Below are 27476 nucleotides of genomic sequence, written 5' to 3' on the forward strand. Positions count from 1 at the left end.
GCCATACTCGTCTGTGATGTAGACTGCCAGAAGACCAAAAGATAGGAGAAAAATAACAAAAACGGCAGAGCTAAAATAACTTGGACCAGCGCGAATTAGCGTAAAATTCTCCAAAAACCCATCGGGGAAAACGCTCCAAAACTGTTTCATACACAAGTCTTCCACAGGATCAGGAAAACGAAACGAACAAAAGTCATACTACAGCCCTCCCCTAGTTGAACTAGTTGGGAATTCACATGAAGAAGACACGATCACAACGCACTATGACTGGAAGAAATAAAACGCCATTCTATTGGTTGATAGGTGAGAGGACCAAACTGCAACACGTCACCACGAACATTGATAATAGAAAGACTGGATAGGAAACTTAAGTCACGTGGGCTGATTTCTCAGCGCCGAATGGTTGTTTCGTGCTCCAAGATGGCTTTGGTTGCTTGTAAAATCAGATAGGGATGTTTATGGGCGGGGTATCATGGTTTCAAAACTCCGTCATATCTCATTATCATTTTCATTTAAATAATTGTTTGTTTGTTTATATGTCACCTTCATCACATTTATTTATTTATTTTTTGACTTAGCCCATAATGAAAATAGTTAACTAAAGCAGTGCTGTATATACCCTACGAGCACAGGCTACATTTTCGCCGTATGAGCTGGCGTGCGAAAAGTAGCCTCTGCCGACAACCGTTCAAATCCGTCCAGAAATGTGGACGAATAAATAAAAAAAAACGGGTTTTTTTCTTGTTCTTGACCGGTTTAGAGCATTGCGTGGGTCTTGCGTCAGCGAATGAACGCTGACCATTATTTCGCCTTCATGCATCCCTTCGCGCCGAATTCTCGCATACGAACGCGGATCAATACAGCTCAAACGTAGCAACAGGAAAAGTTCAAAACAATTTCAAAAATCCCTGTTTATGTATTTAAAAGAGCGTCGTCAACAACTTGAATAAGCTCTGTATTTTAAAGCTGTCAGAAAACCGAAACAAGCTGCTGCCGGTGCTTCTTACGGGACCGTGTAAAGATCGTTAATTTATCATATTGTAGTTTCTGTTTGCCAGGAAAAGAAAATGGATACTGCGGTGATTTTTGTTGTGTCGCCTCTCCTTGCAAGGCTAAACGCACTGTTTTCGACACAGATGGGAACCGGATGTTCAAAAGAATCATCGATCAGTTTTCTTTTAGTGGAAAAAGCAGAAAAAAAGCTTTTAGCTGAACACTGATTCGCCCTCAAGGACTTCAACCTGGATGGCTTCTTCACGGTGGAACGATTTTCCTTTTCTGAAAAGAAACCAAAGCGGCAAAGTTTTTAAAGAATTTTCAGGTACAACTTGCACGTTAATGGTCAAGGAAGCTCCGTTTCTAAATGGAAATTTAAGTATTTATAGTTGTTTCATAGATGTTTTATACGACTTGAGACGGATTTTGACGTTGACATTTGATGTCTTCGGCAGCTTTTACTTGCGTGAAATGATCCACGATCCAGTTAGTATAGCCTGTGTACAGACGTCCCCTCCTCCCTCAGGAAAAATCGTCGGCGATTCACAGACGTCCCCTCTCCCGATTTTTTCCTGAGGGAGGAGGGGACGTCTGTACACAGGCTAAGTTAGTATTACGCGAATTGCTTTTAAGGATAAAATTATGTGTTTTCGAATAAAATTTTTCGATGAATAATTTTTCTGACTATTGTTTTGTCTATTTTTATTCATAACAGTTGTTTAAAACACAATCGTGAGACTGCAGCATCCAATTTATTTCAAGCATCACTTCTGCGTAGCGTTGTCGGCGAATTTCATTTTTCACTTTGAGCACAACTATTACTATAGGTAATATTAAAGCCGGAAAATAATTCGTTTTGGAAAGAAAACTGTTGGTACCTTTCTGAGGCATCGCTTGCAATTGTTATGATCTCTTATATTTGCACAGACATTATCGTATCGTATCGAAAGCAGATTTTTGAAATATGGTCAGGAAACGAGCAGCGGCCTTTCAAGTTTGAAACAACCAAGAAAGTTGGAAGTTCAGGACTTGTACGGTAAAAAATAACTATTTTTAAACATGGATTGATGGTAGTCGACTCAGGCACGTAGGGCCAGCTGTGTTACCACGGTTTGAAACGTGCGGAAAGAGAGTCAAAAAGAAGGTTTCATCCACGGTTAAATGTTATTTTTTTCTGCTTTATCACAACGCGCGCTTAATGTCGGGTTATTTAGTTAAGTTTTCTCCGAACCGAGTTGACTTCCCTTTTCGGCGGTGACTCTCTTTCCAGGTCTGTTCACTGTGCCCCTGATAAGAATGACAGACCTTCTGAGCAGACTAAAATTTTTAAATTGACATCATTCTATATATGTTCCTGTCTATATCAGTGAGCTGACTAAAACTTAATAACAGTTTAACATAGCTATTTATCAGTTTAGTTCTATTACCGTAGCTAAATGAGTATTTACAACTTACTTAATACTACGCAGTTTTATTAAAACATAACTAACGTATTTGTGGCTATTTTTCCCGCAGCTACATGTAGTTTACGCTCAATCAATTAATGTGTGGTTATTGAACTACTGGTGTGATTATTGAACTAACAAAAAAGAAAACTACACTAGAACTTAATAACAGTGGAACATAGCTATTTATCTATTTAGTTCTCGTACTATAGCTGAATGAGTATTTACCACTTACTTAATGCTATGCATTCTTATTAAATTATAACTAACGTATTTGTGGCTATTTTTCCCGCAGCTACATGTATAGTTTACGCTCAATGAACTAATGTCAGTGTGGTCATTGAACTACTGCTGCGGTTATTGATCTGGTGTGTACTTATTGAACTCCTGTGTGGTAATTGAACTAACAAAAAGGAAAACTGAACTGTTTCTGTTATCCATGCCACGAACATTCTATCGTCCCAAGTAGCTGCCTCTGGGTCTCCGAGGATGGCAACCGCTCCGATCGGCCGTGATGAAAATTTCGTGTATTTTGAATTCCTCGAAGGACAATTTTATAAAGAAAAGCCTCTCTTTGTCAACTTGGAGAAAACTAAGCATTCTTCTGAAGTTTCCTTTCCCATCCGTCTGTTTTAGTGGTGTATTTTTAATCTTGAAATCTTGAAATGCGAAACACAGGGTCTGGTTTGCCATCGCCATCGAGTACCATTTAGCTGTCTCACTGTTGAGGATTGTGTAGGCCTGGGCCTCACATTTTCGCTTGGACCACCTGACCCGAAACACAACACAACTGAATTCTGTTCAAAATAATTATACCGTCTATGTCAGAGTTTTACAGAAAGTCAAACCATACTTGAAAGTCACTGAAAAGTAGCCCCTTGAAGGTGAAATCCATGTTTTAAGACACTTAGTAAAATGCTTTCAGCGAAGTAACATTTACCTTACATCTAACTGATCTAAGTGATCTGAATGCTTTATTTTTCTTAGCTATGGAAGATTTGGTCGACGGTAATGTCGGCTTTTTTGTCTCTGTTCAGTAGCCTGTAATTTCTTCCCCTAACTGACTTTCGAATAAAAAGGCTACTCCCCTGCAATCTTCGGATGCGCGTTAAGTTTGCCTAAAATTTTCGGAATCCTTTTATAGACGCAAGCTTTTACAGAAAAGGTCTCCTAAAAATTTCTAACGACAGCGATGCTAGCACGAGTCCTTCATTTTTCGAACAGACCTATAAAGGTAGCTAAAACTTTGGGATGAGCCAAAAAGGCCGCCTAGGATTTTCGAGACGAGCACAGTTCCCCTAAGAAATCCGAACAGATAAATAGTTTTTAGGGCAGCTCCAAATTAATGAAACAGGCTTCTAAAGCATAGAAAAATCCATTTACGGCATTTCTGAGGTATTTGGAAAAATTTGGTCGTTGGGTGCCCCTGAAAAAGGACACCTCGAATTTTCGGGAGTCTTTTTTCTGGCTAAAACTCTCGAAAAGGTAAGTTTTGATCCCTATAATTTTCGGATCACTAGACTTTCAGCTAGGAAATCCAAACAGATGAAAAATTTTTAGGGGATAAAAATATGCGTATATCTACCGTTTAAATACTAAAATACGTTTATCAAGCTATGTTTAAGTGGTTTTGAACTATACTCTCGTTGGTTGCCCCTGAACAAACGGCACAGCGATTAAAATTACAATAGAGACTACTAACAATCAATAAAAGAAATATAATTCGGTGAAACCAGAAACTCATAAGGGGTTGAAACGTGTAACTCGCGTTCAATGCTCGTGAATATTCACTTTTACCATGTTTGGAAACCTTAGAGAGACAACAATTTTCATTGTATTAAAGTGTTTCTAAGAATCCTGAGTCTTTAAGCTCAAGCTTAGAAGCCGGCTTCCCGGTGTTTGCTATTTTCAAAGATGAACTCGAGGCAAGAAAATCGCTCAGCTTTATTTAAAAAATCTATACACATTTCGGACCAATATTGTCTCAAGAAGTTACCGAATAATTAAAGGTTTGGCGCCTACCGTAATTCGCATTTGGTTGTGCTTCGGTCAGAGGTCACGTTTTTTCGCCCGTTTTTAGTGTAATATTTACATTTACTTGGCTTTGTCAGCGCTCGTGATTTCATTTACCCAAAAACTTTATTTCGCTAATTTGAAGAAAAAAGAATGCTCTTTCAGACTAAACAAGCCTTGGTGTTCAAAGCCATGTACCAATCCGCTTTTTTAGCTCGTGAAAAAGTGCCAAATTTTGACGGTTGATTAAGCGATTTTGAGTCAACAAATTTGAAAATTTCTTTAAAAATCTCTTGCTGACCAAATGGCGAACTAATCAGTTAAAATAATAAAAGGAAAGATTGTAAAAATAAGTGTCATTATATTTTAGTAGCCAACTTTATTTTAAAATTTACGAGTTACTGAATATGACTCTAATTTCGCATGATTTTTGCCCCTTTTAGGCCTCGGGAAGCAAAAAATTCGTTAAAAAAATATTATTCACTCGATCGTACTTAAACCAACGATTTTGTAACTAGCCCGTCTCTCGAAAGTCCCGGTAACTTTTCGGGCCCGAAATCAAATATTCAAATCGAAATATAAAGAATAAGATCGCAGGTCCTGGCTAGCAAACTACTCCATTTCGTTTCATTAACTGATAGTTTCATCATGTTAGATGCAAAACTATTAAAACTTCGATCTTTAACGTAAACGGAGACAGCTTACCGGGCCCGTTAATTATCGGGACTTTCGAGAAACGGGCCCGAGGTCATTTTTTGACTATTTCCTCGTCTAGTTGGTATTTACGCGGAGCCGCTCTTAAGAGTGACTTCGCGTAACTATCAACTACAAGTGGAAATAGTTAAAAAATGACCTCCCCTCAAACTCAGCAAGAATGAAGCCCTGTGGGCCCTAGTTACAAAATCGTTGGTTTAAGTTCGATCGATTGAACGGTATTTTTTTAACGAATTTTTTCTTCCCGAGGACTAAAATGGGCTAAAATTATGCAAAAATTAGAGCCAGTTTCAGTGGCTCGTATATTTAAAAATAAAGATTGTCATTAAAATATAACTGCCTGTCATATCTTTACTTCATTTCCTCTATAACTAGAACTAATAAGATCGCGATTTAGTCAATAATAGATTTTTTAATAAATTTTCAAAGTTGTTGACTCAAAATCGCTTTTCAAACGGTCAAAATTTAGCACATTTTCAAGAGCAAAAAAAGCGTATCGGTACATGGCTTTAACTCACAAGTCTTGCCTGGTCTGAAAGAGCATTCTTTTTTATTAAGTGTTAAAAGCCCATGATGTGGTTTAAATTCCAATAAGACGCAAAACATCTGTTCGTTGCAAGACCGATAAAATCAGCGAAGTGAGCGAATCAATGCATGCCTAAACAATATTTAATCCGATCTTACCCTCCTAGGACTGATACGTTCCAGTATCAGATTTAATAAAGCTTCACAGAAGATTCCTTGGAATGACTTCAAAGGGAATGATTGAAGAATTTGAAACTATAGCTCGTGCGTATTGCACTTCAACTTGTCGAGACTCGACAATTGCAAAACAAAACAACTGTCAAACTACCACAGGCCAACCAGTTTTTAGTGTATTATGCAAATGAGGACGGAGGTCACGTCATTCCACACGGAGAAGTTATTTCATGCTGTGCACAGTTACGAAATAAAGCAAGCGAGCGATTGTTCCCTTTAACCAATAAAAAATAAAGATAGTTTTCTTCCTGGTTTCTGAAGGAATGAAATTTTCCTGAGTTCTGGTCAACTGATAGACACAGGGTTTGTTAGCAACAAATACTTATAGCGCGATTTTTTACACCAAAGACCTACTCAAGAGAGCCTACTTTCTCAGTTTCTAACTATTGTTATTGCAGGTACATGACTGGATCAATTCGCCAATAAGGGCAATGTATGGTGCCTTGCGACGAACAGTTAGTTGTTCCATACCGAAATATTGGCAAATACTTTGTAACATGTTGACACTGAACTCGTTTAGCGAACTTGCGTGATACAGTTCGCATAGGTCAAAATTGTCGTAGGTGATGGGGTGTTGGAGTTGAACCTCTCGAAGGATTTGTTCTCGAGTATCCCAGTACTTCTGTTGCTCGGCAGCAGCATCATGATCTCTTCTCTCATCCTCGGTAGATTGATTGCGCAGTTTGCCTGCTTGTCGAGAGAAGTACGACTGAACAGTTAGAAATTCACTACGGGTGAAAAGCCGTTCACCCTCAGCAGTTCTGGCGTAACGCATGTCGTGAGCTACGGAAGCTGGATCCTGTTTGTGACCTGTTTTCTGACCGATTTTAAACTTTTCGTCAAGATACCCCTTTTGTGATTCGTTGAGTCGTCCAGATTTTTTCGTTTGCTTTAACGCCCACCCTTTAACAATTTGACTGGTATTTACTACCCTTTCTCGAACAGAAGCTTCAGCACAATGGCTTGTCACGTCTTTGCTTGTTCCTTCTGTTAGCTTGGCGTGGTACATTTGCCTCGCCTGGTCAAGAAGGGTGACTCTTTCTACACGCATTTCACACTTTCCAAAAGACAGATGCTTTTCAAGGGCTGAAAAACTCTGATAACTTTTAACACATCCTTGGTTAGGACATTGGAAAAGACCTGGATCAAATTCTACCTCCTCTGGCCCTTCACCAAAGTTCTGATTTTTAGAAGACTCAAGAGGTAACGCTGGACATCCTTCTTTACCAACATCCAAGAAGTCGCCGGCTGAAAATTTCTCTTGAAAATTACCACAGAAGCTGTTTGTAGCTGAAACCAAAAAAGAAAACATTGTGACAAATGGTTCACACTTACGTCTTTATCTTACTTTGTCACGCTCTGATTATGTTGTTGTCCTAAGTGTCTTGTGGGATGCGCACGATAATGTGTCCGCAAAAGTCTGCGCATACTGTGAAATTATAAAACAGCTATGTTGATGGTAAGAGTTAAAATATATCTGTCCTCGCGTTATTGTACGGAAAGTTTTTGCCACACGAGAGAATGCAACTGAGAACAAAAAAAGGTATTTTAATGTGTTCGCGTGTTGCTTTTTTCCTTACTTTAAGTCTGCATTTTTAATCTTTCCTTATAAAAAAAATATTTATAACAACCTGTTGGTAGCTGTTTGTCGATGATTTTTCCACAGCCGACGTTGTAGGATCGCCATACTCGCATTGACGCACCAGTATACTGTAGGTTGTTGATCAAGCTGATGCCATCCAATTTTATCGGGCTGTCCTTGATACCTAATGAATCGACAAGTGTCACTCTTACCCCAGGTACTCCTTCAGCTGATAGCATCGCGGTTTCAAGGTCCTTTGGAGTTTGAACATCGTGTCCCTCATTAACAAATCTACGAACATGAGCTTTGATGGTGGCTGCTTTGCGATCGCACGGGCCTTTGCCACCTTGAGGATCACTAAAGTCTACTCTAGAAACAGCGATTCCAGTGACATCACCCATAGAGCGGCATGCAGCAAGCATAGTAGCATTATGGTAACATCCCGCGTTATCCTGCCTAAAAAATGCTGTAGAAATTTCAGGATTCTCCGTTTTTAGTGTGCGCAGTATGTGTTCCATGATGCGGATAACTACCGAGCTTTCTTGGTTACAGTTTTTAACAATGTGGACGAAAGACTGATTCTGAAGTTTTCCATTAAGTCTTCTTGCCACCACGCTTATGTGCCATGAGATGCCTCTCTTGGCAAACCAGTCTGCCTGAGATTCGCGGTATTTTTGTGGCAAAAATTTCATGGCCCAGTCTTGGGTGATCATTACAGACGAATTGTCTAGTTGTTCAAGTGCGTCTACTCTGGCCATGTCCTGAATTTTGCTTCTCAGCTGATGAGCCTTCCAAGACAGAATGTTTTGGGCTGCTTCATCGGCCACATGGCGTAAGTCATCTAACTCTGCAGTTGGAAATCCCAGATCCTCTCTTTCTAAGTATTCTTGAATGGCAGACACTAAGGCTGTTAGTTCTTCACATTGGGGGCACGTCCTATCATGATCGTGATCGCAAGGGCTGCTGAACAAGGGTTCCTTGCCATCGCTTAGAGCGTATACGCTACAGTGGTCAGCCACGGGCGAAGAGGGAGATACGTGCACCTATGTAACAAAATTGTAATAAAAGCAATAAGCGATATAATTTTAAACGACAAAGGTAAAATAGTGCAAAAGTATGCTTCATGACAAAAAAGTCAAAACTGACAGCAACGGTAAATTGTCATGTGGACTGAATACATCCAATTAAGTCTATTTTTTCTATCATACTGTGCTATCGCACCGAATTTTATAAGGAACATTACATCGAAATTGACGTTTTTGTTGTTTTGTTCCATTTTGAGACTAGCCTCTAATACCTTGTAATCTGACTTTATACATTGCTTTGCACTCTTTACACAACTTCTCCACAGCTCAGAAACATCTGTCTTCAATACCCCGTATTCCTCTAGTCGCTTCACTACATGGCATAGGTCGTCGCAAGCTTTGCCTCCTTCTGCGGCAATATAGTCGATTCCTTGCAACGACTTTCTTACGGTGGCGCTACAGGCTGCGAGGATAGCCAACATTGTTGTACGTCCAAATGGTTTGAACCCGAATTCGTCGCAGTATTTAGTGTACTGCTTAACAATACGTTCTGGAATCATACGTCGAATTACGTTTGGTGTCTCCAGTACTTCGCCAGTTGAAAGCTTTATGTACTTTTGCCCAAATGGAAGATCTTGTATGATGTGCGGACTTGTTATAAACGTCAAAAAATGATCAAGCTGGGTGGCCTCTACTCTCATTCGGGGACTATACCTTGATGGAAGTGGATTCCCTCGACCATAAGCATGTTTGTGCAGTCGCGCAGTTTTCACTCGGTACTCAGTGATACCAGGTAGATACCTCTGAAGGCGTTCGATGGGGACTAGATCAGCCATTATGGACAAGACTTGTCTTCTAGTATCCCACGCGGATGCATTTTTGTATGTTTCTGCCAAGGCTTCAAGATATTTGCGGTCGGCACTACCTTCATATCCAAGCTCTTTGTCGACAAGCATTGAAGACTGAAGTGCATCCCATAAATGAGCCGCATCACCAGGCGTGATAACATCTAAAGCCGCTACAATAACGTCTTTAGCCTTTTTCACGTGGTTGTTATGCGTGCGCGCACCTGCCTCGGCCCATCTCTTCCTTGGTCGAGTTAATTTTTGGACGTTACAAGTTTCAAGAAATCTGTTAAGGTGCTCTCTTCGTATATACTCGTTATTAGGCTCTCCCGTCACCGCGGTCGATGATTCCTCGTCACTGCCACTGCCACTGTCCTCGTCAGGAACGAATAAACTTTCATCTTTGAATGACATTTCCATTATTCCTGTATATAATTCCGTGAATTCATCGTTCACCGTCCCCTGAAATTTTGAGAAAAGGGTTGGTTTACTACTTTAAAAAAAAGAGACTCGCGGTAAAAACAAAAACAAAAACCAAAAAAAAATTATGAACAATAATTCATCAATAATGAATTCCCAAGTAAAAGAATCTTTTCGATGAAACTTGGTACACTGCAGTAACAAGTCAGTAAAATAATATAAGATGATAAAAACGTAGAGGCCTTTGGTGATAACAGCGAGCAGCACAAATCGTGATAAACAAGCACGATTTTTACTGTGTTGCCTGGGATATTCAACCTCGTCCCCAGGGCTTTTCCCTCAAAAAATGGGTGGGGCCACCCATTTTTTTGAGGGAAAAGCCCTGGGGACGAGGTTGTGGGATATTATATCATTCATCAGGGACTAGAAAAGATAAGTGAGCGAGGACTGGGCCGAGTTTACGTGTAAGGCATGCACGAAAAGGCGGAAAAAGCAATGGAAATTCTATTAACGTTCTTCTCGATCGACTTTTTTTAAATAATGTTTCTGCATAAACTTTTTCTTTCTCTCTTTCACGGTGGCCATTACCTGTTATGTGCAGTAATCATGAGCGGATTCAATGTGAAAAAATCAGTCCGTGCTATAACCAGAACTGGATATACATGTATCGGGTTTCTTGAAATCTGAACGTTGTTTTTTAAATTTTCTCTTGGTATTGATAAGTAACTATTTTCGTGTTCTAAGAATTTTACCACTTGAAAATGAAGGATAAATCCTAACCTCATCCATTTCAGTGGCTTCCGGACTGTTCATTATGGGTACAGCTGCCACTGCTGCCGATTGTCCTTCACTGCTTTCATTGATTTCGTCGAGTCTTTTGCGACATTGTGTACAAATCGCTAAGAAAGAAAAATCACTTTTTAGCTCATCCAACTGAAGCCTCAAAAGAATATACACAGAACTTTATTAGGGAAATATAGTCCGCGAAACTTACATCCTCAGCGGCTTTTTGCCAGTAGGCCTAATGATAAGCCTTTTAATTATAAACAAACTATTTTTTAAATATCGAACTAAATATATAAAGCAACCTAACAAGTATTCTAAGTGAATAAATGGTCTAAACCTTAAAAAATTAGAGGCGTCTTGTTCAAAAGTGGAAAATGGACAGGGTGTGGCCGGCACTATTTCCACTTTGAACTAACTTACTTGAGCCAATAGGGATGACGATTTTGCAGGCCATGTAGAGGCGGTGAGACTGTATCAGTGTAATCCCTCGCTCGCCCTTCACATTGGCTTTTCTGTGAAAAGCCCATGAACTTGGAGAAGAACATAATTTTCGGTTGCTTCGCCATCTAAGACCAAATGCATCGCGGTGTCTTGGGCAAATAGAGAGATTAAAATATTGCTCTTGTTCCTCAAAGATACCTATGATTAGGCACATTTTTGTTACATAAGTTGAATAAAATAACTGTTTCATTCGTGCTACAGGTAAAACTCGAATAGAATTTGATTTACCTGCACGCGCCAACAGAAGCGTCGCCTCCGAACATAGTGTACCATCTGAAACGCCGCACGTCTTGGGGTGGCCTTTGATGTCCTTAGAGCATTCAGAAATTCTTACACACAAATCACCACTTGGAAGTACTAAGCTTGCTCCACAATCACCTCCGACAAACTTAGAAAATTCACATGAAGCCATTTTGGCGAGTGGAGCGCTCCAGGCGACACAGTATATAAAAACTGAGTACTGAAAACTCCCTCAACTAATCAACCTCTTTCTTTCGTCTTATTTAAGTGTTCCTGCATATTAACGTTATCAAATAAAACTAACAAAATTCCAAGGCAGTACTTTTTTGCGTCTGGTTACAGGGGAAAATTGTGAGTCAGGCTACTGACACCTGTCAAATAATTGATTACTAGTCTGAACTGCTCTCGCTTCGCTAATTTGATAAATAAATACAAAACTATTTAATGCAGGCCTGTCAAAAGAGTTGCAAAAGTATTGCGGTCTAATAGCCTGGCTTTTACTTTATTAAAATTAAAATCATCGTATCCATCCATAACACCATTTATATTCGGTCTTAACTTCAGAGTGGCCTGTGGCTTTCCTCCAGCGTACATGTACATGTAGGCGGCACGTGATATGAACGATAAAACGTCCAAACAGTGACATGATTCGGTTCCTTCTGAAAGACGTACGGCATTCCAGAAATCAATTCCCCTATAAAAGGCCACATAGACTCGCAGACTTAAAACTTTCAGGTGAGTAATTGTCACCTGATAACGTTTATTTATGCAACTTCTGATTTGCCGGCATGCTAGCTTCAGCCTGTTATCGAATTTCAATCAAGCGCCAGAAAGCGAAGAAGACAAAAATTGTTTCTTGTGTCTTGTAATTTTTTGCTACATCGAAGATTTTATAACTTACACCTTTCGTATTTTAGCACAGCTTCTCATCTACAGGTATTTCGGATGGATATTGCTAAAAAAAAAAAGATAACAAAATGTTTGCCGCCTACCATAATTCGCAGTTGCTTTACTCGCGTCAGAGGTCAAATTTTAAGTGTAGTATTTGCATTTTACTCTGCTTTGTCAAAGCTCGTGATTTCATTTACCCAAAAATTTTGTTTCGCCAATTTGAAGAAAAAAGAATGCTCTTTCAGACTAAGCAAGCCTTGTTGGTTAAAGTTATGTACCAATACGCTTTTTTTGCTCTGGAAAATGTGCTAAATTTTGACCCGTTTGAAAAGCGATTTTGAGTCAACAACTTTGAAGATTTGTTAAAAAATCTATTATTGACTAAATCGCGATTTTATTAGTTCCAGTTATAGAGGAAAAGAAATACAGATATGACAGGCAGTTATATTTTAATGACAATCTTTATTTTTAAATATACGAGCCACTGAAACTGGCTCTAATTTTTGCATAATTTTAGCCCATTTTAGTCCTCGGGAAGAAAAAATTCGTTAAAAAAATACCGTTCAATCGATCGAACTTAAACCAACGATTTTGTAACTAGGGCCCACAGGGCTTCATTCTTGCTGAGTTTGAGGGAGGTCATTTTTTGACTATTTCCACTTGTAGTTGATAGTTTAATACGCGGAGTCGCTCTTAAGTCGGTACAATATATGTCCCCATACATCAAGTACCTACCAAGCAACGCAGTCACCACTTAACTACCTAAGAGGAAGTCACTTCAGGTCACTTGAAGGGATAGACGAGAGGGCCCTTCCTCGATCCTGAGACTGGGACCAAGTTATACGATCGCCGACAATTTTTCCGAACGGATCTTCGTACGAACAATAGACCTTGTCACGGTTTTCGACGCCATCTTGACGAGTAGGCAAACGCGTGAGAAATTACAGTGTTTGTATGAGAATCTAATGTCGAATAATTTCCGTAGAACGGTTGTTCTGAAAAAAATGTGATTTGTAAACTAAAGCTTCACTCCTAAGGATTCTCCTGAAAACGTTTCAGGGCGTTACATGCACTAGAAGACCTAGAACCACTTTGTAAAATTTTCTTTACATTTGTCTGTAAGAAAGTCGCGGGAAAATTACAGACAAATATATGGAAAATCTAAAGCAAGCCTCTGGAGAAATTTAAGCACAGGTACGCCCCCAAAATCTTTTAGGACAATCTTTTGCTTTGTTCCTTTAGTTTACAATTGATATTTTTTTCAGAACAGCCGTTTTACGGAAATTATTCCACATTAGATTCTCATACAAACACTGTAATTTCTCACGCGTTTGCCTACTCATCAAAATGGCGTCGAAAACCGTGACAAGGTCTATTAAATCATGAGCTCTTTTGATATGCAGTATGTGTGCAGAGGCTACAATTATCTCTTCCCTGGAGTTGAATTATGGTGAGTTTTAAAACGTTGCTTGGTCGTTTGCAGTTCTACTGAATTCGTAGAAAATTCAATTCATAGTAATTGCTGATTAAGCTTTGCAATTAATTGACAATGGGCCCTGTGATCTATGTTCACGTCACATAGATGAAAGGTACCTCCACTTTCAACGTTTTTCCTTTTGTTTAAAAATATGATAACAATAATAAAGAAGACATCAAGCTGTTGTTGCAGGATAAGAGATTGTTAAGAGAATTCCTATTCAGAGATCACAAGGCCCATACAATGGTTTATAATACTTAATTATTATTTTTAAGCTCATTCTTATTTATTTTTGCCAGTGTTGGCCGGGTCTCCGCTTCTTTGACAACATTACCTGTTATTCCAATCTTATGCCACTTCACCATACTAAGTGACTACCAAGAGAATCATTGTGCAAATTCTTTATTGCAATGTACAATCCCAGTTTGAAATGGACTATTGCATAATTGATATCAGCACTCCCGCTTGGTTAAGGAAGTGAGCAAAGATCAATGGAATTCTCTAGGGGTATGCTGAAATAGTTTTGGAAATCCTTGGGGAATAGTCTTAAACATTGGAGAGTTATTCAGGGTATTAAACAAAGAATTCATGGAATTTTATTAGGAAAAAAAAGTACTGTTCAATAAGTTCCTCAGGGGTAAATTCATATCTTAAGGAAGTCTCCCGGGTGAATGCAGTCTAATAGAATTCCTCAGGAGTAAGGAAGTTTATTATATGTTGTCAACTGGGAAGAGGGTGTGGCTATTAAATGTGATAGCCCAATTTTTTTCTGCCAGTGAAGGAGGACAAAGCACACAATGACCGCACTCAACAGCATGCAAGGACTGGACAAAGCAAACAAGATGTGATTTTATTTAGTTGGATAGTAAACCTTTTATTCAATGGTTTACATTGTAAAAGTATAATGGACATGGGTGTTTTGCTCATTGTTCGCCTATACATGAAACCATCCAACACATGATTGATAGATTTCACATACAAAAGTTATTCAAAATAACTAAAAATCACGAATCACCAGTGCCACTAACAAAAGGAGGGATACAACAATCTGTTAGTATGCCAAGTTGTGATGGTTTCTTTTTGCATTACCTTGTATTAATTTTGTTTTTTCTGGCTTGACTGTTCATTAGCGACAGGCATGTGACTCATTGTTTGTGATAAATAAACAATTTTTTTCCTCTGAAAGGATTCATCAAAGAGAAGAAATTCTCCTAAGGCTTAAAATTCACATCCAATTTCTTCCTTAGATCCTTGGAAGTTATAAAAATTGGCAATTTTTCCATCTCTTTGAGTTAATTTTTTTTTTTGCGTAACCGCTGAGAAAAAAAATTCTGTCTCTGCTGTTTATTGAACTGATCAAACCAGAGAAAGAAGCTTTCAATGTATGTCAAGTTTTAAATTTACACAATATTTCCAGTACAGCCACAATAACCTAATCAATACTTTGTTACAGGTGTAATTATTATTTTATATTAATGTATTAAATATAAGGTTTCTTGAAAGAATTGCTTCATCTACTGTAAAAAGGGTAAAGGTTTTTGCTCACAACAGGAAGACTTGTTTTGATATCACATGAGTTTAAGTGTTTTTGTTTTTCTGGTTGCATTCAAAGCACAACCATTTTGTTGTTGGATGGAATGCAGATTCAGGGATATTAGCACAATCTGGATGGCACCACTCACAGCATCCACAACACTTGACATAAGCAGCGTTGTTGTTAGGCAATCGGCATGTGCAGTAAATACGTACATTTTTGCCTACCACAGGATGAACAAGCTCAACTGTATCATCAGTTGGTGGGAACTTGGTCTTCCTTGAAGACTCCAGGCAATCAACAAGGTGCTGGCGCATGGCTCTCTGGTAAAATCTCATGGTGGTGGGGTTACCACCATGGCATAGAGTGGTGGCAAAGGCTATAGCAAAGAGTGCACAGTCATTGTAGCCCTTCTGCTTTTGCACTTTCTGATTCCTAATTTTAACTATGTTGCCTTTGTAGTGCAACATTCTGCATGCATGTTCTATTGTTTTCCTGGCAGGGCTTCCATACAGACTATCATATAATTTGACTTCCCCAGTGGGACAGTAGCCTCCCTCTTAATTCAATATTTCATTGATGACCCCCCTACCCCCCCCCCCACCCCAATTTTTATATAATTATAGTATAGGAAAAATATTCCTTTCTAGCATTGGAAAAGTTATATATCTTCGAAAGTTGCCATCACAAAATTTGCAATCAAGGTGCCACTTTTCAGATGTTGGACACCAAATATTAAACCCTGAAAAATAAATATTTATTCCTATAAATTTTCCAAGGTGGAAAACAGTATTTTTTTGTGTTATGTGATTCATGTTTTATTACTTCATGGGCTATTGAACCAACAAATAATTTGTTAATTTTGATATTAAATGCAGCCAAAATCAAACACTGAAACAGGCTGATCTGGATTTGTCTTTTATTAAAGCGTGAAATATTAAAGCAATGAAGTTTTTGACAATATTCTTCTAACTGGGTTGTCCATCTTCACCACCTGCATCTTTGAAATTAATTTATTTCGTAAAAGTAATCCCATTTGCAAAAGCACAGACAAGACCCCTTGCCCCGGGGGGGGTACTCGTGATTTCAAGTGACGGGGATGATCGAAGGATTTTTTGGGGGTTTGAAATTTTCGATTGCGGGACTTTTTTGGGTACGAAAATTTGGCTTGGGTAGCTTGATTTGGGTAGGGATTTTTTGGGGGTATTAAAAAGAATCAGATGAGGGAAAGGATATATTCAGATAGTATGATGAATAAACAAACATGAGTGTTCAATTTCCAATGTTTCTCTTTGTGTTTTAGTATTATCTCTTTCTGGAAGTTTTAAGGGCCACAAAATCGGCATGGGATTTTTTGGGGGTTAATTTTTGGTCCAGGGATTTTTTTGACTTTTGCTGGAAGCCCTAGGGATTTTTTTGGGTCTTGACTTTTGGCTCCATTCGATCATCCCCGTCACTTGAAATCCCGAGTACCCCCCCCCCGGGCCCCTTGCAAAACCTAAAAAATCATGACCCCCCCTATTAATTGTCGAAAAAAAAATTAGCCCCCCCCCTCTAGCCAATCTAAAACAGCCTTGACCCCCCTTCTCCCCCCGCTACATAAATAATGACCAGTCCCTTAACTGAAAAAAAGTGAAAATAACGTGGGAAGTATTCCTTCTTTCTTTATCTGCTGCATGTCTGTCAATGCCCTGATGGCAATTACATACTCGTTTTCCTGTTATGATGAATGGAATTTCATCATATTTGATCCTTGATTGGGAGGTTACAGACTGAGGATATTCGAAAAACACCTTCTTCCTCTTCATTTGCACATTTTCAGGAACAAAGCAAGGCCTAATCTTAATATAATATTGTACATATATACAATTTCTTTTTTCTGCTCTGAACTGACCCTAGCCTCCCTAGCCTCCCCCGCAGGCGTTTTTAGGGGAGCCCCTAAAAACGCCCGCGGGGGAGGCTAAACTGACCCTGGTATAGATTTTATCAGTGTCCTGTAGCCATTTTCAGCAGGCAGGAGGCATGAAGAGTGAAGGCAACTTTCCTCATCCCTTTGAATTTTATATGGCACAACCTCTTTTGTCAAGATATTTCTGTTTCTTAGTCGAACCTTTCTTCCATTTTTTTGTCTTTTATTTGGATATTAAGTTTATTGTTCATTTAATGCATTATTTAATTAACATTGTTGTTATTATCATCATTATTATTCTGTTAGTTTATTTTGTATTTAAAAACCTATTATGGTATTGCCAGGAATTTTTTTCGTTTCGCTTTAAGTCTCAAATCCATCTGTTTTAATATTTGTGAAGAAAAATAATTTGTCACTGCAAGTAGTTTTTCCGTTTAATATCAGTGGCGGGAGCCAGTAATATTTTTAGAAGTACGAATAGGTCAATGCTAAGTATATTTTAGATGAAAAAAACAAGAAACAAAATAAATCACATCGCATCTTTTTAAATACGCCCGCGAGTATTCATTCTGACTCCTTTACGCGCTATTTTTTCGCCATTGCGATGCGGTGATCGATGCAGAAACGAAGATTTACTCGGCGATCGTATAACTCGGTCCCAGTCTCAGGATCGAGGAAGGGTCTTCTTGTCTATCCCTTCAAGTGACTACCCACTTAAGAAAGCAGTCAAAAATAGGGTACAATACCATGGGGAACATTGTAACAGAGGGCAATTCATAGCACTTTGGAATACCACGCTTTAAAATCGTATATAATCGACTCTCTAGGACTCACAAACTATTTTATCACGCATTACACGAAAAAACCTACAATTTTTAGTGATATGAGCTGTTCTTTTAGTTTCTGAATGGCGATTTTGCAGTATTTCGTATCCGTGGTGTAGTTACCGTGCAAATCTGTCACCGAACCACCTAGTGCAGCAATGGCTAAAATCATTCTCCCGTTACCAGTCTGGATTTATCCTTTAGAATTGCCTCTTGGTCCCATTGTTTTTATCAGAAAGTGGTTTTGTGACGGATTTATCATGTTTATCATGTTTATATAGATTAGTAGATTGTAATTTTTTTATTATTATTATTTTATCTGATAGATTTACCGTGTTTAAATAAAAATAAAGTTCAAGTTCAAGTTCAAGTTCAAGTTTATGGATGACTGAGACCATTGCGGCCGTAGACCTTACTTGATCCATCTTACTTGGAGTGGTTTCAAAAGTTAATGACCTAAGGCAGGCTTGACCTTCGTTCATGTTATGTAATCTACTTTTATTGCATCAAGGCTTAATGCCAAGTCAGTAGTAAAGGTGGTCACTTCGGGTATCAAAGGATGCCGCCGCCGCTATTGTTTCAGCCTATTGTTAGGGTTAGGGTTAGGGCTATTGTTCTATTGTTCTTAGGGTTAGGGTTAGGGTTAAGGTTAGGGTTAAAATGCTAATAAGCCCTAGCCCCTTGGGATTAGGGCTAGGGTTAGGTAATCAAAAATTCAAGATGGCGAACTCGCTCGGAGAGGACTCGGAACTATGTAAAGGTGAACTTCAAGTGTCGCAAGAAAAACGACTCAATCAGGGATCGAACCTGAAATCTTCTGATGTTGTGTCAGATGTGTTACCATTACACCACTGAGCCGTATATAGTGAGAAGTATTTTATTACAGTGTTTTAAGATATCGTTGACATTTAGCGCATAAGAGATTTAGGTCACCAACGCACTGATCATAGATTAAAGTTTTCTCAGGGTTTTTGACTTCTTTCTTCTCAGCGACTCTCTTTTGCTCTCTTTGTTGTCTCCTCATTTCTTTTCTTTTGAGTTTTCGAATATACTCTTTGAGTGTGAGAATGTGAGTTTCTTTGAGTTTTAAAACAGCCTTCAGATGTTTTATTTCTGCTTGACAATCAAACCAAGCTTCCCCGAGTTCCTTAGTCGTTGACATCTTCAAAGCGTGAGCATTATAAAAGTTCCTAGAATGTGTGTATAGTTTTATAAGAAACGCGTTCCGGTCAGTGCTTTCGTATGCTAATTCACGCGCGCTTCAAAATTTGCATGAAAACTCGCTGAGTCAGCTAAAATAATGTTGCTCCTAGGTCTTAGAAAAAAAAGAAGACCTGAAAGAGAGAAAGAATTGAACCCGTAAGCTTTAACGTAATGAAAAGTTACCTGTCGTCGGTACTAACGCTTAACGCACTGCGCTAAGCCCGTTCCCGACGAAAGAAAAAGAAAAAATAAACTAGTCTTTCTCATTATTGGTCATTGACTTTAAATCATGTGGTGGTTTCTAAAAAAACCGTTTGTGCGTTCGTCAAAAGACGAATTAGTAGGATCTGTTTTTCCTACTTAGAAGTTGAGAATAGTACGCGAAGTTAAATGGGTAGGCTGAAATTATTTGCCATTTCTCGCCTGGTACTTTCTCAGAATAATACACAGCGATGTGTTTGGCAGGAAAGCCTTCCGGATCTGTACCAATTTGCCGGTTTAGTTTAAACACGAACAAATAAAAGCGTCCATGATATTCGTTCCAGCCCTCGTGTATTACGGAGACGTCTTCGTGATGTTCCCAGGTGAGTTCGGAGACAGCCTTTAACAAATCGACTAAATCGATTTGTGACTCAAACTTAGAGGCTCTCAAATGTTCGTTCTTTGAAACATGCCTCTCGTTAATATGGTCTGCTTGTTCTTGCGTTAGGAAAGTTCCCTCGGTTTCAAAAGGCGAAGCCATCGTTGAAAATAAAATTTTTTCTGGTTCATCTTAAAACAGATTGCAAAACAAAAGAGTCCAACTTGAAAAAGAGCGAAAAGGGTAATTGTTTCTGCCGCCAACCGTTAAACTTAAAAGAGCAGCGAACTTTTTTGTCGCTAAGGTTTAAATTTGAAAGAACGGCGAAAAGTTCATTGGTTTTTGCCGCTCCACATTTGTTGTCTCCGCGCCAATGAGCGTGAATCTCGCATGAACAACATAAAGGAAGGGTGAATTTGGGAAAGTCACTTTGCTCTGCTCATCACAGTGTCAAGATATCAGATTGCGTTGCTGTTTTTTTTTTTGGAAGATGAAGACTTTGTACCAACTCGCCTTTGAAGCAGTGCCCAATAAGGGCTTGATGGCGGAAACGTTCCTTGTACCATGGCACCCGATCGCGCAAGAATTGCAGGAGCAGCAATATATCCAAGACAGAAATAGGTATAGAGAAGAACATCGAGTCAATTTCAGGTTTGTCTACGCAGATTTGTGTTTTATCGAAACATTGTTTTCAAGCTCAAAAATATACCCAAGCGATGTTGCGTTTTTAAATCGATTGTGGAAACAAATCGACAATTTACTTTAGTTCATGTTGCGTTTTAGACCGATTCTGGAATCCCTGTTTTGGATTAGAGATTGCACATGGTTAAGTGTGAAGACCAAATGTTGTATGATTGAACTGTAAAACGTGTTTTTAAACGCGCTTGTTGATGTTTATTTTAGAAAATGTTTAACTCAGCTAAAACTTCAAAGATGGAATACGTATTGTCATAAAACCGAATGGATCGCAATTAAGTACGCTAAGTACGGAGAAGACGGAAGATGTCAACATTGTAAAAGAATTAGGACAACGGGTTTAACGTTAGATGGATTACGTTTGAAAAGGCAAAAACAAAAAGTTGACCGAAATGAAACACGTTTAATACATCTTTTTTACTATACTCGTAGATAATTATTCGATTGAACGTGTTTTTAAACGCGCTTCTTGATTGTTTTATTTTTAGAAATTGTTTGAATCAGTTGAAACAGCGAAGATGGAACATGTATTGTCATAAAACAGAATGGATTCCCGTGAATGCGAAGATACCTATGTGTTCCCAATGTAAAAGAATTAGGACAACCCAGTTAACATTAGACGGTTTACGTTTAAAAAAGCAAAAGAAATTTGTTGATAAAAATGAAGAGGCGCGTTTAATTCGACGTTTTTACTATACGCCAATTCGTAGACGCTTAGAATTTATGTAAGTTTTGTTTTTATTCCCTTTAGAAAATGTTTGCGACAAATCAAGAATCGCCATTTCTGTAGATCAGCCCAATGGCTTTCTTTTAATCAAGGAAACTGTTCACAGTGTCTGAGAATTGCTGTTGAATGTTTGTGCGTGGAGGGTCAAATGAGACATGACCGTTATGAAAGAGTTAATTTTGAAAGGGAACGACGCAAAATCTTTAAGTTATATAGGGGTACGCAAATTTTAGAAAGGCGTCAGGTACTTGAACAAAGAGTGATGCAGTCTTTGGGTTTTGTTTAAGATTATCAAGATGACTTTGTTGGACCAGATTCATTAGGGATCTGATATGCTTCAGTTTGTAAATAAGAAAAAAGCGCTTTGGAAAGGACTTTAGCCGACTAGCGGTTAAAATACGTTCCTCTCATTGAATTTACTAAGAAAGTTATTGTACCGTTTTACCGAAGGGAGGTAAAATGTAAATAAAAGTTCAGTTTGCGTGTAATTTACTTGTGTCTTTGGGAAAAAAGAGATGAACTGAGATATGTCAAATGAACGCTCAGGCAGGGGAGGGATTTTCTTAAAACTAAATGAACTGAGATTTGTCAAATGAACGCTCAGGGAAAAAAGAACAAAGAGTATAGCTGACTCAGCCAAAATTAATTAGAAAAACGAACAAAGAGTATAGCTGACTCAGCCAAAAATTAATTAGGAAAAACGAACAAAGAATTATTATAGAAGGGATCAGTTAAAAATAAATTAGAAAAAGAACAAAGAGTATAACTGACTAAGTTAAAATAGGTCATTAGGCAATCTTGGGCAGCCTTGAACGTTCTTTGTCCATTATGACTTAATGAAATTCGAAGCACGCGCTCCCAGCTAATTTAACTAAGTCACGTCTCTGAAAGCGTCATTCAGTTTTTACTGTCTTACTGTGTGGAGCTTTTTGCAAAACTATTTTTTGAAAACGATGGATCCGTATATTCATGCTCTTATGAACGATGGGCTCGATTCCTTGTTGGAGGAAATACCTGACTGGACGACTAGTCAAGGTGAAGAATTAATGGACTCGGAGGATGACAGCGATTTGCTAATCGCGGCGCGCCGAGCAGACCAGCAAGGAGGGAATCCCTTGTTTTCTGTGAACATGGAGCGAGTGAGAGCTCCGCGTTCTTTTCACCGTGGTTTGGCAATTCAAATGCAAGTCCGATTTTCTCTGCAGCAGTTACGTCAGCCGAATGGGGAATATCAAGGAGAAGCGGTGGCGGAAGCCTTCCACCAAGGTTTGATTAATTTCATCCGCGATCCTCGCAATGGTATTGTCAATCCTCAGGATTATTCCATGTCCATGGCTATTCACCACAGTACAGGGACACATACGTGGACCAGCTGTCCGAGGGTTCCGCTTAGTGAGTGGATTCAGGGATCCCCACTTACTCGACAATGGCTAGAAAGACTGGCTAAACAGCTCAACTCGGCGGAAAGTTTTGATGCCGCGAGCGGTGATTTTTACGCTGAACTGTCTTTTTTTAAGACTCAGCAACGTGGTGGAAGACCTGCGAAAAACAAGCCTGGCAACCAGTCCTTTGAGCAGTTACTCAAAAAGAAATCCGTGATTACCATGAAGAACAAAGATGACCCGTGTTTTTCCCGAGCCTTGGTTTCCGCCAAAGCCTTTGTGGACCAAGACCCTCAGTATCAAACGATTTTTAAAGGACAAGGACTGCAGGATCATCTTGCGTACAAACTGCATCAAGAAACAGGGGTTCCTGAGGGAATGTGCGGGTTGCCAGAAATACACCGAATGCAAGACCATCTTGGTCCTCAAGGGTACCAGATTAAAATCTATGAAGGAGTCTGTGGTGCGCTATGGTATTGTGACCCGTCGTTTGATTCTGCGCCTAAAAAACTGTGTCTGCTGAAAGTGCAACAGCATTTTCACGGTTTACGAAGTGTGCCAGCCCTCGTAAACAAGACCTATTACTGTCACCGATGTAACAAAGGTTACAATCAGGAGAATGCAGAGCACCATAATTGTTCTCGTCAAAACTGTGACATGTGTCGAAGAAAAAACGGTAAATGCGCTGATTATCAAGAAAGAAAGCCTGCCCATGTCTACTGCAATGAATGCGGTCGGTCCTTTTACGGTCAAAACTGTTTTACCGCTCACAAGAAAAGCGTATGTCGTTTGTTCAAAAAGTGCCCGGAGTGTTGTAAAGTGTACAAGTATTCCAAGAAAAAGAAGCATGTGTGCGGAGAATATCGTTGCCCCAACTGTCGAAACAAAGTATTGCCAAACCATCAGTGTTACATTCAACCCCTTGAAATAGATTACAGCAAGCTTCTTGACCAAGCAGACGAATTTAGCGAGGAAGTGCGATTCTCGAAGATCTGGCCGAAGTTGAAACAGTGGAAAAAAGTAAAGAAGAAGAGGACGAGAAACCGCCACCGCTGGTGTGCTGCATTGACTTTGAATGTGGGGTGGATGAAAATCGTGATTTTGAGGATGTTCGTGTGGGGTGGCAATATGTCAATGTGAAAGGTAGCTACCGCGAAGCAGGAAAGGCATCGGATATGTTGGAGGATGTGATGACAAAAACGGTGACCGCAGAAATGAAACAACGGCAGGTGTTTGTGTTCGCTCACAATATGCGAGGGTTTGATTCGTCGTTTATTTTGCAATTGTTGTATGATAAGGGCTACAAAGTGGAAAAGGTCTTGAGTATGGGGGCGAAATTTTTATCGTTTCAGTGTGGTAATGTCATTTTTCGGGATTCCCTTAATTTTTTTAACATGCCTTTGGAACGGTTGCCGGCGACGTTTAATTTGAAGGAAGCGCATAATGGTTTCTTTCCTTATTCGTACATTTCTGAAGACAAGATCAGTTACATTGGTGTGTACCCAAAAGCGGAAGAATACCATCCTGAACGTATGAGCGAAAAACGAAGAAAGGAATTCATGACTTGGCACAAAGAAAAAGTGGACAGTGGTGCCATCTTTGATTGTCAAAAAGAACTATCCGCGTACCTGAAAAGTGATGTCAAAGTGTTAACGGAATCCATGGAAAAATTTGCTAGCGAAATGTTAGAGTTGACAGGCATAGACCCTACTGTGGAATGTGTGACCATTGCGAGTACTGCGTTTAAAGTATTCCAGAAAAAGTCTTTGGAACCCTACACGATTGCCTTGGAACCCCTCGGGGGGTGGCGCCACAATCAACAAAACCAGAGTGTGGAGGCCCTGCAGTGGCTGGAATTTGAGAATGCCAAGATTGGTGGCGGAATTCAGGTATGAATTTTAAGTTGCAGTGAAAGTCTGCACATTTTAAATTGAACTTGCAGTGTTTTTCAACATATTTCGGTTGACGAAATGTTTTATACTGTGCATTTGTTGTTGCACGCTACAAAACAAAAATTAGAAGGAAATGTATGGGAAATATGTGTAAAAAGTCTGCTTTTTTAAAACTTACATTGCAGTGTTTTTTCAACATATTTCAGTTGGCGAAATGTTTTATACTGTGCAATGGCAAATGCACGACCGAAATCAAAAATTATAATCTGCGGACCGTCAAGGAAACAATAACAAATGTATATTTTTTTTTAATTTTGCAGCATGTACGAAATTCATTGAATGGGGAAGCAAAAGTGATCACCCCAGCCCAATCTTACAACGTGGATGGCTATCACGCAGCCAGCAATACTGTGTACGAGTACCAGGCTTGCATTTTTCACGGTTGCCGTAAATGTTATCCAAAGCAAAGTAACATAAAGCGCTTCTGCCATCCCGATCGAACCGTGAGTGAAGTGTTTGAGGCAACCCTGAAGAAAACGGCCATCCTCCGTGACGCAGGGTACACCGTGATTGAAATGTGGGGGTGCGACTTCGCCAGACAGAAAGAAACCGATCCCGAGCTCGCCAAATTCCTGGAAAACTTTGAATTCGTTCCACCGCTTGAGCCTCGAGACGCGTTTTTTGGGGGTCGAACTGGCGCTGCGACCCTGTACGCCAAAACGGCTGAAGACGAAGAGATTTGCTATGTTGATTTTACAAGCTTGTATCCGAGTATTAACAAGTACGGTGTCTACCCTGTGGGATTCCCGCGGATTTTCTATCAGCCAGAAAACCAGAACATTGGCGATTACTTTGGTCTCGCGCAAGTGGATATCCTGGCTCCTGAACGATTGTTCCACCCCGTTCTGCCTGTCAGGGCTGGTGAAAAACTTACTTTTCCTCTTTGCAGGCCCTGTGTTGAAGAAGAGATAGCAAACCCCTTGCTAGAGCGAAGCAATATGTGTGGTCACACACGCGAGCAGCGAATGCTGAAAGGTACTTGGTGCACCCCTGAATTACAGAAAGCGGTTGAAAAGGGATACGAAATCCTGAAAATTCACGAAGTCTGGCACTTCCCCGAAGAAAATAGACGCGAAGGCCTTTTTGCAGGGTACGTCAATACCTGGTTGAAGCTTAAACAAGAGAGCGCCGGATGGCCTGCAGGAGTAGAAACCGAGGAGCAGAAAGCCGCCTATGTCCGCGATTACAAGGAGTACGAAGGCATTGATCTGGATCCTGAGAAGATTGCTGTCAATGCAGGTCGAAAAAGCATTGCTAAATTACTTTTGAACAGGTAACTAGTTGCAGTCTTTTTCACACTTAAAAAAAAAATTAACTTGCAGTAAAAGTCTGCTTTTTTCAAACTCACATTGCAGTGTTTTTCAACATATTTCAGTTGGCGAAATGTTTTATACTGTGCATTTGTTGTTGCACGCTACAAAACAAAAATTAGAAGGAAATGTATGGGAAATATGTGTAAAAAGTCTGCTTTTTTCAAACTTACATTGCAGTGTTTTTCAACATATTTCAGTTGGCGAAATGTTTTATACTGTGCAATGGCAAATGCACGACCGAAATCAAAAATTATAATCTGCGGACCGTCAAGGAAACAATAACAAATGTATATTTTTTTATTCTATCTTTCAGTTTATGGGGTAAATTTGGCGAACGGCAGAACAAGCCTGTTACCCACTGCATCACCCAGCCCTCGCAACTGTTTCAGCTGTTAGAAGACCCTGTGAATGATATCCACAGTGTGCGGATTTGCTCGGAAGACGTCATGGAGTTGGTTGTGACTAAAGCAGAAGACGAATACCAACGCCGTTCAAGCAAAACGTGTTCATCGCGGCGTTTACGACATCGCTGGCTCGCCTAAAGCTCTATGATGCCCTTGATTTTTTAGGTGACCGAGTCTTGTATTACGATACAGACTCGGTCATTTATAAAACCAAGCGGGGTCAAGACAAGCTACCGTTGGGATCGTATTTGGGGGAATTCACTGATGAGATTGGCGGTGACGTTATCGTGGAATTTTGCAGTGGCGGGGCGAAAAACTATGGGTACCTGACCAAGAAAGGCAAAGTGGAATACAAAGTACGTGGGTTTTCGCTGAATTATGAGACGAAACAAGTCTTGAATTACCACACCATGAAAGAAAACATCCTGAAAGAATTGGACGAGCCCTTGGAAAAAGCGCGCCGAAAGGCTATTACGATTCCTGATTTTTTCCAAAGGGATCAAGTGACCAAGAAAATCAAGCTCACGGAGCGTAAAAAACATTATCAACTTGTGTTTGATAAGCGTGTGATTGACCCCGCCACTCGTTCTTCCACACCCTACGGCTACAACTGGCTCGGTGGAGACGTCGAACTTTTAATGGACTTGTAAATAGTGCGGGTACGGTTTGCTTGGTAGCGCCAACCCGCTTTAGCTTTTGTATACAGTTTTTTATAGGGGTACAGTAGCTTGGAAGCGCGAACCCCTGATAAGAACAATTGTATGCTTTGTTTTGAGATTAAATTAGGGTTTGTAACATTTCATCGAAGGGAGGTGAAATGGCTTAATAAACTAAGTTCGCGACACAATTGATTGGTGTGGTGTCTGTTTGTATAAATAGAGGGAACAAGGTTGGTCAAGTTACTTTTCGTAAACATGTCGAACATTTACTTAACACTCGTAAGCGATGTCACCCAAACATACGTGAGTAATGTGGCAAATCAGTTTAAAGTCAAACCTGGGTTAAGATTACACGGGGAAGGATGGAAAGTCTCAATTGCTTCGGCAATTTTGCCTAAAATATCTCTATTTAAAGACTTGCAGAGTGCCGATGTGAATTTAATGGAATTATGGGCTGAGACTGAAAAAGCAAATCAATCCGGTGTGTCGCAAAAAGGCTATATCAGTGCAAGTGATTTACGTGAATGGGAAAAAGCAGGTGCCTGTCATGAAGGGGTGGATTTTTTTAATACAGTGAAACATAGAATAGAAGAAACAGC

At 39.6% G+C, this 27476-nt stretch overlaps 3 protein-coding genes across 3 annotated transcripts; 1 reads left to right on the forward strand and 2 right to left on the reverse strand.

The window, feature by feature from the left end:
- Positions 1–7344: 7344 nt before the first annotated feature.
- Positions 7345–8461, reverse strand: LOC140929542 (uncharacterized). Its single transcript, XM_073379299.1, has one exon. The coding sequence runs from the start codon at positions 8265–8267 to the stop codon at positions 7509–7511; it is 759 nt and encodes a 252-aa protein (XP_073235400.1). The 5' UTR covers positions 8268–8461; the 3' UTR covers positions 7345–7508.
- A 183-nt stretch (positions 8462–8644) lies between these two features.
- On the reverse strand, positions 8645–11498 carry LOC140932037 (uncharacterized). Its single transcript, XM_073381700.1, has 3 exons — positions 11315–11498; positions 10580–10698; positions 8645–9841 (listed from the first exon to the last, which is right to left on the reverse strand). The coding sequence occupies exons 1-3, from the start codon at positions 11496–11498 to the stop codon at positions 8645–8647; spliced, it is 1500 nt and encodes a 499-aa protein (XP_073237801.1).
- A 10622-nt stretch (positions 11499–22120) lies between these two features.
- Positions 22121–26868, forward strand: LOC140932038 (uncharacterized). The gene is made up of 5 exons (XM_073381701.1): positions 22121–23437; positions 23518–24438; positions 24762–25774; positions 26128–26234; positions 26384–26868. The coding sequence occupies exons 1-5, from the start codon at positions 22121–22123 to the stop codon at positions 26866–26868; spliced, it is 3843 nt and encodes a 1280-aa protein (XP_073237802.1).
- Positions 26869–27476: the final 608 nt, after the last annotated feature.

Source organism: Porites lutea, chromosome 3 (assembly GCF_958299795.1).
Source record: "Porites lutea chromosome 3, jaPorLute2.1, whole genome shotgun sequence".
NCBI classification, from domain to species: domain Eukaryota; kingdom Metazoa; phylum Cnidaria; class Anthozoa; order Scleractinia; family Poritidae; genus Porites; species Porites lutea.